Source organism: Abrus precatorius, unplaced genomic scaffold (assembly GCF_003935025.1).
Source record: "Abrus precatorius isolate BTA unplaced genomic scaffold, Abrus_2018 Scaffold0, whole genome shotgun sequence".
In the NCBI taxonomy this organism is placed as follows: domain Eukaryota; kingdom Viridiplantae; phylum Streptophyta; class Magnoliopsida; order Fabales; family Fabaceae; genus Abrus; species Abrus precatorius.
Genome location: NW_020874290.1, coordinates 4,223,271 through 4,235,646, shown reverse-complemented (window position 1 = coordinate 4,235,646; position 12,376 = coordinate 4,223,271). Strand labels below are relative to the sequence as shown.

At 36.5% G+C, this 12,376-nt stretch overlaps 1 protein-coding gene across 1 annotated transcript; it reads right to left on the bottom strand.

Moving 5' to 3' along the window:
- Positions 1-4,259: 4,259 nt before the first annotated feature.
- On the bottom strand, positions 4,260-4,730 carry LOC113852225. The gene has a single exon (XM_027482466.1). The coding sequence runs from the start codon at positions 4,728-4,730 to the stop codon at positions 4,260-4,262; it is 471 nt and encodes a 156-aa protein (XP_027338267.1).
- Positions 4,731-12,376: the final 7,646 nt, after the last annotated feature.

Below are 12,376 nucleotides of genomic sequence, written 5' to 3'. Positions count from 1 at the left end.
AGAGAAAGGAATAATCAAGCTAAGTGTTGGGCGTTATCACTATTTTTGAGAAAAGTGACCATTCCAAAGCTTAAGTTCAAAGGCTAACTTGTGCATTAACACTTTTTCCAACAATAGTAACCACGCCTGTAACATCCTGAGAAAACTAGGATAATTTCGGAGTTCTAATCATTGACTTTTGACACATTTTGAAGGGAATTTTTTTTTCTTTTCCTTTTCCTTTCTCTTTTCCTCCTACTTGTCTTCATTTCTTTTTATGTGTCATAACCTGTTGACATGGATTGCTTCCCTAGTATACAGTAAAATTGTTACCATTATTATTTCTTATTTCTATTATATCTTAGTATACTCAGAATTAGACCATTTTGCTGCAACAATTATTCAATTGCTAAGTATATTGTGAAGGTATTTAGTAATATATTTTATGCCTTGGTTATGTACTTAATATGAATGTTGGACCCTTCTCTCATCTCTCCTCGGACGATGAGCTTGTCTTGATCTTGTATGTAATCTTCCCTCTTAATTTTATTTTATTTTTATTTATTCCCTAGCCAAGGACCCTTGGTGCCATCCTGAAATTTCACACCTAAAATTGCAGAATAAATTATGCATGGCCTCTACGCAATATATTAGATAAGGTGTAAATTTTATACAAATCTTTCACATTAGCTGGCCTGCGTTAGATTTTCCCATTCATAAACTCTTCCATGACTAGATTATTTAACGAATAAACCATGCTGGACAGAAGTTGGGCTGAGGGTCATACGGGGCCAAGTTAACTTATTAGAGAGGATCATTAAATTCAAAGGCTATAGTGGAAGGAGAGAGACAGATGCAACTGCATTAAATGCTTCGATTAGGTGGCACCTGCTTAACCTGAATTGTCATGAAAAGTGACATTTCAATTGGAAAGGAAAGAAGGAAGTTACCAGCAAATTGGATAGATTTCAAAATATAAAGGGCACAAATATAAAATAGGTACTTAGCTTAGCACGTACCATTTTCCTTTCATTACCACCTTGTAGAGGGAGAATGAGAATACTGTGAGACTGAAGCTACTATTCTCAAATTCCAATTGCGTAAAGGTACTTCACTCACTCTAAACTCCTTGTTCGTTGATGACCAACTCACGAACTGCTATTTTTTTCCAGTTAAAACTCTGCTACTTGAAGAAATCCTTGCACCTTCATCCTTTCTTAATACGCAGATAAACCACAGTAGGGGAGAGTCCTAGTGTATTTTGTAAGTTCACGTGTGAATGTCTACATTTTTGGGGGTTACCTTGGTTCTGTTGAATCCTGAGTGTAATCTGATAGACTGCATGTGTATTTTCTGAATGTCTATCATATTAAAATAGTTTATTAAGTAATACAGGACTTAAATTTTTCCAAAGAACACAGCCATAATGTGAAAATCACTGCATGTGGAAAAGTCTGCACCTTTATTCATCTTCCCTTCTTGCATGCAATTATTCTGACTTGAATTGGATGACCACGAGTATATTATTGGCACAATAGGTAAATTCTCTATGTTTGGACTTGAGATTTCATTTCAAAATAGTGAGATTTCCTCACAATATTTGCTAGTGTGTGATTTCTTTTGTCACCTGGTAATTAAATGAAGAGTAGGAACATGCTCTGTAACTGAAGACTATAAATTGCTATATGCATGCATGAACCAAGTGGGTTATATGACGTGGAAGGAATTCCTTACTATAAAATGCAAATTAGATTACTTACATTTGATTGTTTGCTAATAATCTGTAAAAGGATTAAATATCCGTTGGATTCCATTTTATTTTGGTTTTAGATGCTCTGAATATACTGTTAAGCTGAAAGGAGATAAATCATGATTTCAATGACACCATAAAGTCTATTAACTTGATTGCTGCATTTAAAATGAATCTAGGGGGGAGTCCTAGTGTGTTTCGTAAATAAGTGTATGCATGTTTAAAAGAAACTAAACTTCATTACAACTGAAAAGTGTTAAAATTGTTCTGAACAACTACTGCATTTACAGAAACAAAAATCCTAATTGTTAAAATTTACATAAACTGAAATTAAAAACAAACAGAATTAAAAATCCTAATTCTATTCGTCTATTGCATCCTCATCCTCTAAAGTTTCTTCTTCTTCCTCATCTTCCTCCTTCACTACCTCTTCAGCTGGCTGTGGAAAATGGGTTTTGTAGATTGGCAGATCTTTGAAAACTGAGGAGCGAAGGCACTGGGCATTCTCTGCCAAGTCTGGAGTGTGATACATTTCATCTTTGGTCATTCCCATTTTCTGACCAATATTAAGCATAACACATTCCCATTTACCATTGTGTTGAACTTAGGGAATTTGTCTCCTTTGAACCTCACAGCATTGGTATAAAACTCCTGGGTTATTTCCCTCTAACCCATTCCAGCTAGGGAGCAGAAGGATTCCCAATCCCTCTTTTGAATTTCTTCCTTGTATTCTGGGTAATTGTCCCTAACTATTTCAAAAGCTCTGCCTGGAATAATCTTTCTCCTCATAATATTTGCCTTGAAGAAATTCTCATGGGCAATACTTCTGAACCTTGGATCACATACTTCAATTGGTGAGGAAGCTGAGGCACCATCATTTCTGGCCTTCTTTGACCTAGGAGTGTTTTTGGTGGATCCAGCTTGGATGTTCTTGTTGGATCTCCTCTTTGGAGTGTTGCTGGAAGATCCAGCCTGAGTTTTCCTGGAAGAGCCAACTGGTGTGTTCAAAGAATTTTTGGCCATTTTTCAGTTTCTACAAAAAGAAAGTAATTTGACAGTTTAAATTTGTAACACATAATGGTGAAAGGATAGATCTCTGTACTAAAGAAAGTTCAATCAAGCAATTTGCAGAAATTCAATTTTTCTAACAATATAATCATGCAGTCTACTGTTAGGCAAAATTAATCATACAGATACAAAAGCACAACTGAACAATATTAAGCATTCACAGTGAAAGCATGTTAAATCCTAATATATGAGTTCAGAGTGTACATTCTCAGAGCATATTAGGTTAACGTAGAGGGATTATTACAGGTTATCAATCTATTTTCCAACAAACTCTGTAATTTCAGCATAACAACTACTTTAGCAGAACAGGGTATGTCAATATTCAGATATAAAAGCATAGATGCACAGAATTAATCAACGATATTTAGAAAATTTTTAAATTGATATCCCTAATTTGTAAGTTCAGAGTGCACACTTTCTTAGAAAAATATGGTAATGCAGAGAGCTAAGTTCAGGTTTAAACTAATTTTCAACACATTTATGCACTCACTCATTATCAGCAAATAACCTCAAAACAATTTCCTACTACCCCCTTTTTCATTTTCTCCAAAACATTAACACAGAAAACCCTAATCCACTATTTCAGAGAGAAGAGAGTTGTGTACCTAGTGAAAGGATGTAGAAATATAGGGAAAAATCTTGCTACTGCTAGGTCGATGTACGCAAGGAGTAAAATCGCAAAGAACGCTAAGAGAGAAGAGGAATTTTTAGGTGCAAAGGTGTAGGCGTGTTCACTTTAGTTTATATTTATAGTCACGCGTGGGCACATGACCACTTTAAACAAGAAAAGTGACGTTACAGCATTTAAGACACTCAGCGTGGTTACTTTATCTGATTAGAGTGAGCGTTCCAGAGAGTTAAGTTTTCTGGGTGAAGGACGCGTTATCACTATTGCTGGGCAAGGTGATAACGTGCAAGCAATGTTGCAACTTTTTTCACAAAAAGGAGTAACGCACATAAGAGAACTCATACTTACCTGTGTGTAAACCACTTTTGCCAGGGAAAGTGAGCGTTCTAGAGAGTATGTTTTCCATCTGCCTCTACGTGATCACTCTCATCAGTGAGAGTGAGTGTTCCAGAGGAGCGTATTTACCTTGATGCCTCTGCGTGATTACTTTTATCAGTAAGAGTGATTGTTCTAGCAAAGATCCTCAAAATGCATTTTCTGCGTAGCTTCTTTCCTGCAAAATAATGACTCATTTTATTAATCAAAGGCCTCTAAAACCTCAATTAACTCACTTCTCACACTCTAATCCTTCAATTTACTTTTCACAACCTCAAATTTCTAATCAATTATGATATTTAATTCAGAAGATCAGATGTAGCAGAACTTTGCAGAGAATTGTAAGACATGAATATGCAGAATTCTAAAACAATACAGAAAGCTTAAAATGGGTTAGAAATGTGAGTTGCCTCTTACAAAGCGCTTCTTTAACGTCACTAGCTTGACGTTAAATGTTCCTCACTCAAGAGAAACCACTTTCATGCAAGAGATATTCCTTGTAAACTCCTCTCCATGATAGACCTTCAATCTCTGACCATTAACCTTGAATTCTCTCCTTGTCTTTTGATCCTTTATCAGAATTGCTCCAAAGGGAGATGTTTCTTTTATCAGAAAAGGCCCAGACCATCTTGATCTCAATTTACCAAGAAATAGTTTTAGCCTAGAATTGAATAACAGCACTTGCTGGCCAGAACTGAATTCTCTTTGCAGAATGAATTTGTCATGAATTATCTTGGTTATCTCTTTATACAACTTTGCATTCTCATAGACTTGCTGTCTAAACTCCTCCAATTCATGTAATTGCAGAATTCTCTTCTTTCCAGCACTTGGTAAATCAAAGTTCAGCCACTTTGTTGTCCAATAAGCTCTGTGCTCTAACTCCAAAGGTAGGTAACATGCCTTTCTAAAGACTAATTGATATGGTGACATACCAATTGGAGTTTTAAAAGCAGTCTTGTATGCCCATAGAGAGTCATCTAGCTTCTTTGACTAATCTTTCCTTGCATTATTCACTACTTTCTCCAAAATCTGCTTGATTTCCCTATTTGACACTTCCACTTGTCCACTTGTCCACTTGTTTGTGGATGATATGGAGTAGCAACCTTGTGCTTCACACCATATTTTATTAATACTGCTTCAAGATATTTGTTGCAAAAGTGAGTACCTCCATCACTTATCCAAAATCTGGGTACTCCAAACCTTGCAAAAATTCTTTTTTTCTATAAAGGATATCACTACCTTGGCATCATTTGATCTTGTGGGAATGGCTTCCACCCATTTGGACACATAATCCACTACCACTAAGATGTATTCATGCGAAAATGATGGGGGAAAAGGTAAGTCAATCTCCCATACACTAAATAACTTCACTTCTAAAATGTTTGTCAATAGTAGCTCATGCCTTCTAGAGATGTTGCCTGTTCTTTGACATTTATCACAACTTTCAACATACTTCTTAGCATCCTTGAAGAGTGTAGGCCAAAAGAAACCTGCTTGCAGTACTTTTGCAACAGTCCTTGAACTTGCATGGTGGCCTCCATATTCTTAGTTGTGGCAATGCCATAGTATCCCAGCTTGCTCACTTTGTGGAATGCACCTCCTAATTAAAACATCTATCCCAATCTTGAACAAATAAGGGTCTTCCCACACCTAGAATTTGCTGTCATGTAAGAACTTCTTCTTTTGCTGCCAAGTGAACATCTTTGGGATGAATTGGGTAGCTTTAAAATTTACCATATCAGTAAACTAAGGCATATCTTCCACTGCAAGAAGCCTTTCATATGGAAATTCTTCATTGATTTCTAAGGAATTAGGGGTTAGATGATAAATCCATATTTTACCATGTTTTTAGCATAGTTTTTGGTTAATAATTAGGAAAATAGTTCTAAAATAAACTTTTAAAGATCACAAAAATAATATAATTAGTATAAATTGTTGTTTTGTTGAAATATTAAAAATTGTTTAAATTTTTGTAGGAGTTCATATAAAAAGATGAAAAGTTGTTGAAAGTGCTTAAAGGAAGGATTAGAAGCTGAAATTGAATAAGAATAGTCAAAGAATCAAGCTTCAAGAAATCCTAAGAGCTGGGTGTTACAACTCCAAGTAATTGGCGTTAGAGCATGGAAAGAACAAAATACAGCACTGGGTCTACGTGGCTACTCTGAGTGATGGACATTAACACTCTAGCAACTGAACCTGGATAACTGCCATTGCGTTGAAACGCACATCACTTGAAGCCTTGGCGCGTAAGAGCAAGTTGCAACTCATAGTGCAGGGCGTGGCAACGCAAAACTGAGCATCCAAGTAAAGTCTAGACTGGAACTTTACGCGTGGCAACGCAGAGCAGATGCAGTCTTAGCGCTGAGCGCGTGGAAATGCAAATTACATGCAGCCAAGGCGCACATCCGCCCGCCTTTACTCCAGCCACTGTACGTTTTGGCACAGAATTCTTCAACTTTATAACTTCTTCTTCTTGCCAATTCTGGACGTTTGAAGCTTCTGTATCACTTTTAGAAGATTGCAGAACACCTGGGAACAATTAACTATCAGAATTTCAAGGGTTAAGTCGAAGAATTAGAGGAGCTCTATAAATAGGAATTAGGAAGTTAGAATTTGGGTGTTTTGTCATTTCTTTGTTTTAGTATTCATTTTTGTAACCGTTTTAACTTCCAAGGGATGTCAGAGGGAGAAGAGAGGAGCGACTTTTGTTCTTCTTTGCTAGAGGAATCTGGGGGAAGGCAAAGTTATTGAGATGGCTCTCTACTTTTTATCTTCTTTTCTTTTTGCTTCTCTCCATTTCATTGTAATGTGTTTCTAACTCTTTTGTTAGGGATTTATGGATCTAGAATTGATATATTGATATCGTTTTGATTCTGAACTTTGAGTATTTGATTTGATTGAGGGATTAATTCTGTGTTTACTTGATCTTTGAATGGAAATTCAATTGATTAATCAAAGAGTAACCTTCACTAATGGAAATTGGGTTTGTTGCTTGGATCTGAATTAATCACCAAAACTATTGATTTTCTTAGGGATAAGTGGTCTTAGTTTTGCAATCTTTTGGTTCTAATTCATAATGCAATATTGAACTGAATTTGACCTAAGGAATTAGGGAGATTTGGTTGAATATTAGGACCAATGAGTTGAGGAATCAATCTTTGGTTATTGTAAAGAGAAACCAATTGTCAATCAATCAAATGCTTGAATGTTTAGAGGCAGAACTGAATTGATATTGATATTCTAGTGAAATAAATTCCTAACTTTCCTTCATTCGTGATTCATTCTAATAGTACAAGTTAACATTCTGTTTTTAACAATTTCTCATTTCCTTAATTTTGAATTTTACTTTCTTGCATATTGAAATCTGTTCAATGAATTGTTTGGTGCAAATGGTTATTATTTTGTGAATTGGTGATTAAAAATAAGATCCTAGAGGACGATACTGGGGACTCAATCTGATTTCCATATTTTATAACTTGCTACAACTACCTAGTATACTTGCTAGTAGTGAAATTACACCATTTAAGTGTTGCAATAGAAGAGTGTAACATTAGACTTTCCAATGGAAGTCTAATCAGGTGGTCAGCTACCCCATTTTCCTTTCCCTTTTTATCTCTAATTTTCAATTCAAAATCCTGCAGCAATAGAATCCATCTCAGCAGTCTTGGCTTGGTATCCTGCTTTGACAACAAGTATTTAAGTGCATAATGGTCAGTATATACAATAACTTTTGATCCCATCAAATATGATCTGAATTTGTCAAAGGAGAACACAATAGCTAGGAGTTCTTTTTCTATGGTTGTGTAGTTTACTTGTGCAGGATTTAAAACTTTGCTGGAATAATAAATGACATGCAATTTCCTATCCTTTTTCTGTCCTAAAACAGCACCCATTGCACTATCACTTGCATCACACATTAGTTCAAAAGGTAAATTCCAATCAGGTTTTGCAAGAATAGGTGGAGAAATAAGTTTTTCTTTCAAAATAGAAAATGCATGCAAACAAACATCATCAAATATGAAATCAGCATCTTTTACAAGTAAATCACTAAGAGGTTTTGCAATTTTTGAAAAGTCCTTGATAAACCTCCTATAAAAACCAGCATGTCCTAAAAAAACTCCTAATTCCTTTAACATTAATTGGTGGAGGTAGTTTACTAATAACTTCTACTTTTACTTGGTCCAACTCCATTCCTTTTTCTGAAATCTTATGGCTAAGAACAATGCCTTCTTGGACCATGAAATGACATTTCTCCCAATTCAACACAAGGTTAGTATCTTGACATCTCTGCAAACCAATGGATAAATTAGCTAAGCAATCATCAAATGAATTACCAAAAATAGAGAAGTAATCCATAAACACCTCTATAATTTTCTCTACCAAATTAGAAAAAATGGAAAGCATGCACCTTTGAAAAATGGTAGGAGCATTGCATAATCCAAAAGACATTCTTCTATATGCAAAGACTCCAAATGGACATGTAAAAGCAGTCTTTTCTTGATCCACATGATCCACTGCTATTTGGTTGTATCCTGAATATCCATCATGGAAACAATAGAATGCATGTCCAGCAAGTCTTTCCAACATTTGATCAACAAATGGTAGTGGAAAATGGTCCTTTCTAGTTGCATCATTTAACTTCCTATAGTCAATACACATGCACCAGCCAGTGACAGTCCTAGTAGGTATGAGTTCATTCTTCTCATTAGGTACAACTGCCATCCCTCCTTTCTTAGGGACAACTTGGACTGGACTCACCCATTGGCTGTCAGAAATTGGATAAATGATCCCTGCATCTAGCAACTTCATAACCTCTTTCTTGAGTACTTCTTTCATGACTGGGTTCAACCTTCTTTGTGGCTACACAACTGGCTTAAATTTCTCTTCAAATAGAATTCTATGTTTATAAAAAGAAGGATTTATACCTTTCAGATATGAAATACTCCAGCCAATTGCAGATTTTGTTTTCTCAGAATTCTCAACAACTTTTCCTCTTCTTCCTCCTTGAGTTCATTGTTGATGATAAATGAATTTTTGTGTTTCTCATCCAAGAAAACATATCTCAAGTTAGAAGGTAGTTGCTTGAACTCTAACTTCTGATTTTGATCTTCTTTGATTTCCTTTTTCAGCTCTTCTTTAACTGATTTTTCTGCAGGATTAAAAATTGGTAGGGCTTCTAGTTGCTACTAGATGCAATCAAGCAAATACCTAAGTATGCCAAGTTTTTGAAAGACTTATGCACCCACAAGAGGCGTCTTAAGGGTAATGAAAAGGTAAATATGGGTAGGAATGTTTCTGCACTTTTTGAAAAACAAAGGTCCATAATGCTTGAGAAATGTAAGGACCTTGGAACATTCACTATCCCATGCATTATTGGTAATAATAGGATTGAGAATGCCATGCTAGATTTAGGCGCATCTATAAATGTCATGCCTTTGTCCATTTTTACTTCACTGTCTCTTGGCCCTCTACAGCCTACAGGTGTGGTTATTCAGTTAGCCAACAGAAGCATAACAAACCCAGCTGCGATTGTTGAAGATGTACTAGTCAGGGTGAATGATCTCATCTTCCCAGCCGACTTTTACATTTTGGACATGCAAGAAGGAGAGTCAATGAAGAGTGTTGCACCAATCATATTGGGAAGACCACTCTTGAAGACCGCAAGAACAAAAATTGATGTGCATGCCGGGACACTTACCATGGAGTTTGGGGACAGCATTGTGTGCTTCAACATACTTGATGCTATGAAGCACCCATCTGAAGAACATTCTGTCTTCCAAATTGATTTATTTGATGATTTGATAGATGAACAATTTTCTGAATTTTTAGAAACAAATTTTTCTTTTGATTTTGCTAAATGTATAGATACTCCCATTTGTGAATATTGTAATAATTCTTCTATGTGTGACTCTTGTATTTCTGACTTTTTGAATGTGAATTCTGCAACTTCTAATATTGAAGAGATTGACAAATTGATAAGGGAAGAATGTGATGTTTTAAGTTTAGCAAGTACAATTGAATCTAACCCCTTTGATTTGAATGTTGTAGAGATTTCCTCTACTGAGAGTGCTAAACCACTTCCTTTTGTGGAGCAACCTCCAACACTAGCTTAAACCCTTACCAGAACATCTAAAATATGTCTATCTAGAGGCAAATGACAAGCTTCCAGTGATAATCTCCACTAAGCTGAATGTTGAACAAGAGGAGAAACTCCTAGAAGTGATTAAGAGGCACAAGAAAACTATAGGCTGAACCCTTGCTGATATTCCTAGAATCAACCCCTCTCTTTGTATGCACAGAATATTATTGGAGGAGGGTGCTAAGCCAGTAAGGCAGCCTCAAAGGAGGGTAAATCCCATTATCTTGAACGTGGTGAAGAAGGAGGTCACCAAGTTGCTGCAAGCTGGGATTATCTACCCTATATCTAATAGCACTTGGGTTAGCCCGGTCCAAGTGGTCCCAAAGAAATCTGGACTCACTGTGGTGAAGAATGAAAAAGATGAGTTGATACCCACCAGAGTCCAGAATAGTTGGAGAGTCTGCATAGACTACAGGAGGCTTAACCAACCGACCTGGAAGGATCACTTCCCATTGCCTTTCATTGATTAGATGTTGGAAAGGTTGGCTGGTAAGTCTCATTATTGTTTTCTTGATGGTTTTGCCGGTTATTTTCAAATTTGCATAGCACCTGAAGACCAGGAAAAAACCACTTTTACATGTCCTTTTGGCACTTTTCCCTATAGGAGAATGCCCTTTGGCTTATGCAATGCTCCAGGAACATTTCAAAGATGTATGTTAAGTATTTTTTTTTTATTTAGTGGAGCATTGTATAGAAGTTTTTATGGATTATTTTACCATGTATGGCCCATCTTTCTCTGCATGTATGGATTATTTGGACAAAGTTTTGAAACGATGTATTGATACTAAACTTGTGCTTAATTTTGAAAAATGCCATTTCATGGTAGAGCAAGGTGTAGTGTTAGGCCATATCATATCTGAAAAGGGAATTGAAGTAGATCCTGCAAAACTTGATGTTATTGCACAATTGCCTTACCTCTCTTACATTTGAGAGGTTCGTGCTTTTTCTTGGCCATGCAGGTTTTTACAGGAGATTCATTAAGAACTTCTCCAAAATTGCCATTCCCTTGTCCAAGCTTTTGCAAAAGGAGGCTGAGTTCAATTTTGATGAAAAGTGCAAGGAAGCTTTTAATATGCTTAAGGAAGCTCTAACCACCACACCCATCATCTAACCTCCAAATTGGACCACACCATTTGAATTAATGTGTGATGCATCCAATTTTGCAGTAGGAGCTGCATTGACACAGCGGGTTGGTATGTTTCCTCACATCATTTATTATGCTTCTAGAACTTTGGATCCAGCACAATGTAATTACACCACAACTGAAAAAGAATTGTTGGCCATAGTCTTTGCATTTGATAAGTTTAGATCATATCTGTTAGGGTCAAAAGTTATGGTTTTTACTGATCATTCTGCCTTGAAGTATTTGCTGAAAAAGACAGATTCTTAGTCCAGGCTTATAAGGTGGATGCTCTTACCCTATTCCAATTTTAGATGATTTTCCTGATGAACAACTCTTAGAGTTGTATGCTTCACAGGCACCCTGGTATGCTGATATTATTAACTTTCTTGTTGCAGGAGTTTTTCCAGTAAGTACACCAAAAGCAAAAAAGGATAAGATAAGGAGTGATGCCAAACATTACGTTTGGGATGACCCTTATTTATAGATATTCTGCAGTGACCAAGTCATTAAAAGGTGTGTGCCTGACGAAGAAATCCCATTTGTACTGCAATTCTGTCATGCCTCAGCTAAAGGAGGTCATCAAGGACCTTAGAGGATAGCAAGAAAGGTGCTAGATGCAGGACTATATTGGCCATTCATTTTTAAGGACTCATGGCAAGCATATTCTAGCTGTGAGAGATGCTAAAGAGCGGGAGGAGTAATTACATGGAGACAAGAGATGCCCCAACAACCCATTCTCTATTGTGACATCTTTGATGTGTGGGGTATTGATTTTATGGGGCCATTCCCCTCCTCTTTTGGTTTTCTTTATATACTTCTTACTGTTGATTATGTCTCAAAATGGGTGGAAGCTAAAGCCACCAAAACTAATGATGCTAGAGTTGTTGCAGAGTTTGTTCGTAGCAACTTATTTTACAGGTTTGGAATTCCTAGAGCCATCATTAGTGATCAAGGAAGTCATTTCTGCAATAGGACTATGAAAGTTTTGTTGAAAAAATATGGAGTTGTACACAAAGTTTTCACTGCCTACCACCCACAGACAAATGAGCAGACTGAGCTCTCTAATAATGAAATCAAGAAAATACTTGAGAGAGTAGTGTAGCCCCATAGAAAAGATTGGAGTCACAGGCTTGATGATGCCTTGTGGGCACATAGAACAACATTTAAGACACCCTTGGGAATGTCACCATATAGGGTGGTCTATGGAAAAGCCTGCCATTTGCCAGTTGAGGTGGAACACAAAGCTTATTGGGCAGTAAAGACTTGCAACATCCATTATGACTCAGCTGGAGAACAAAGGAAATTACAGCTGTA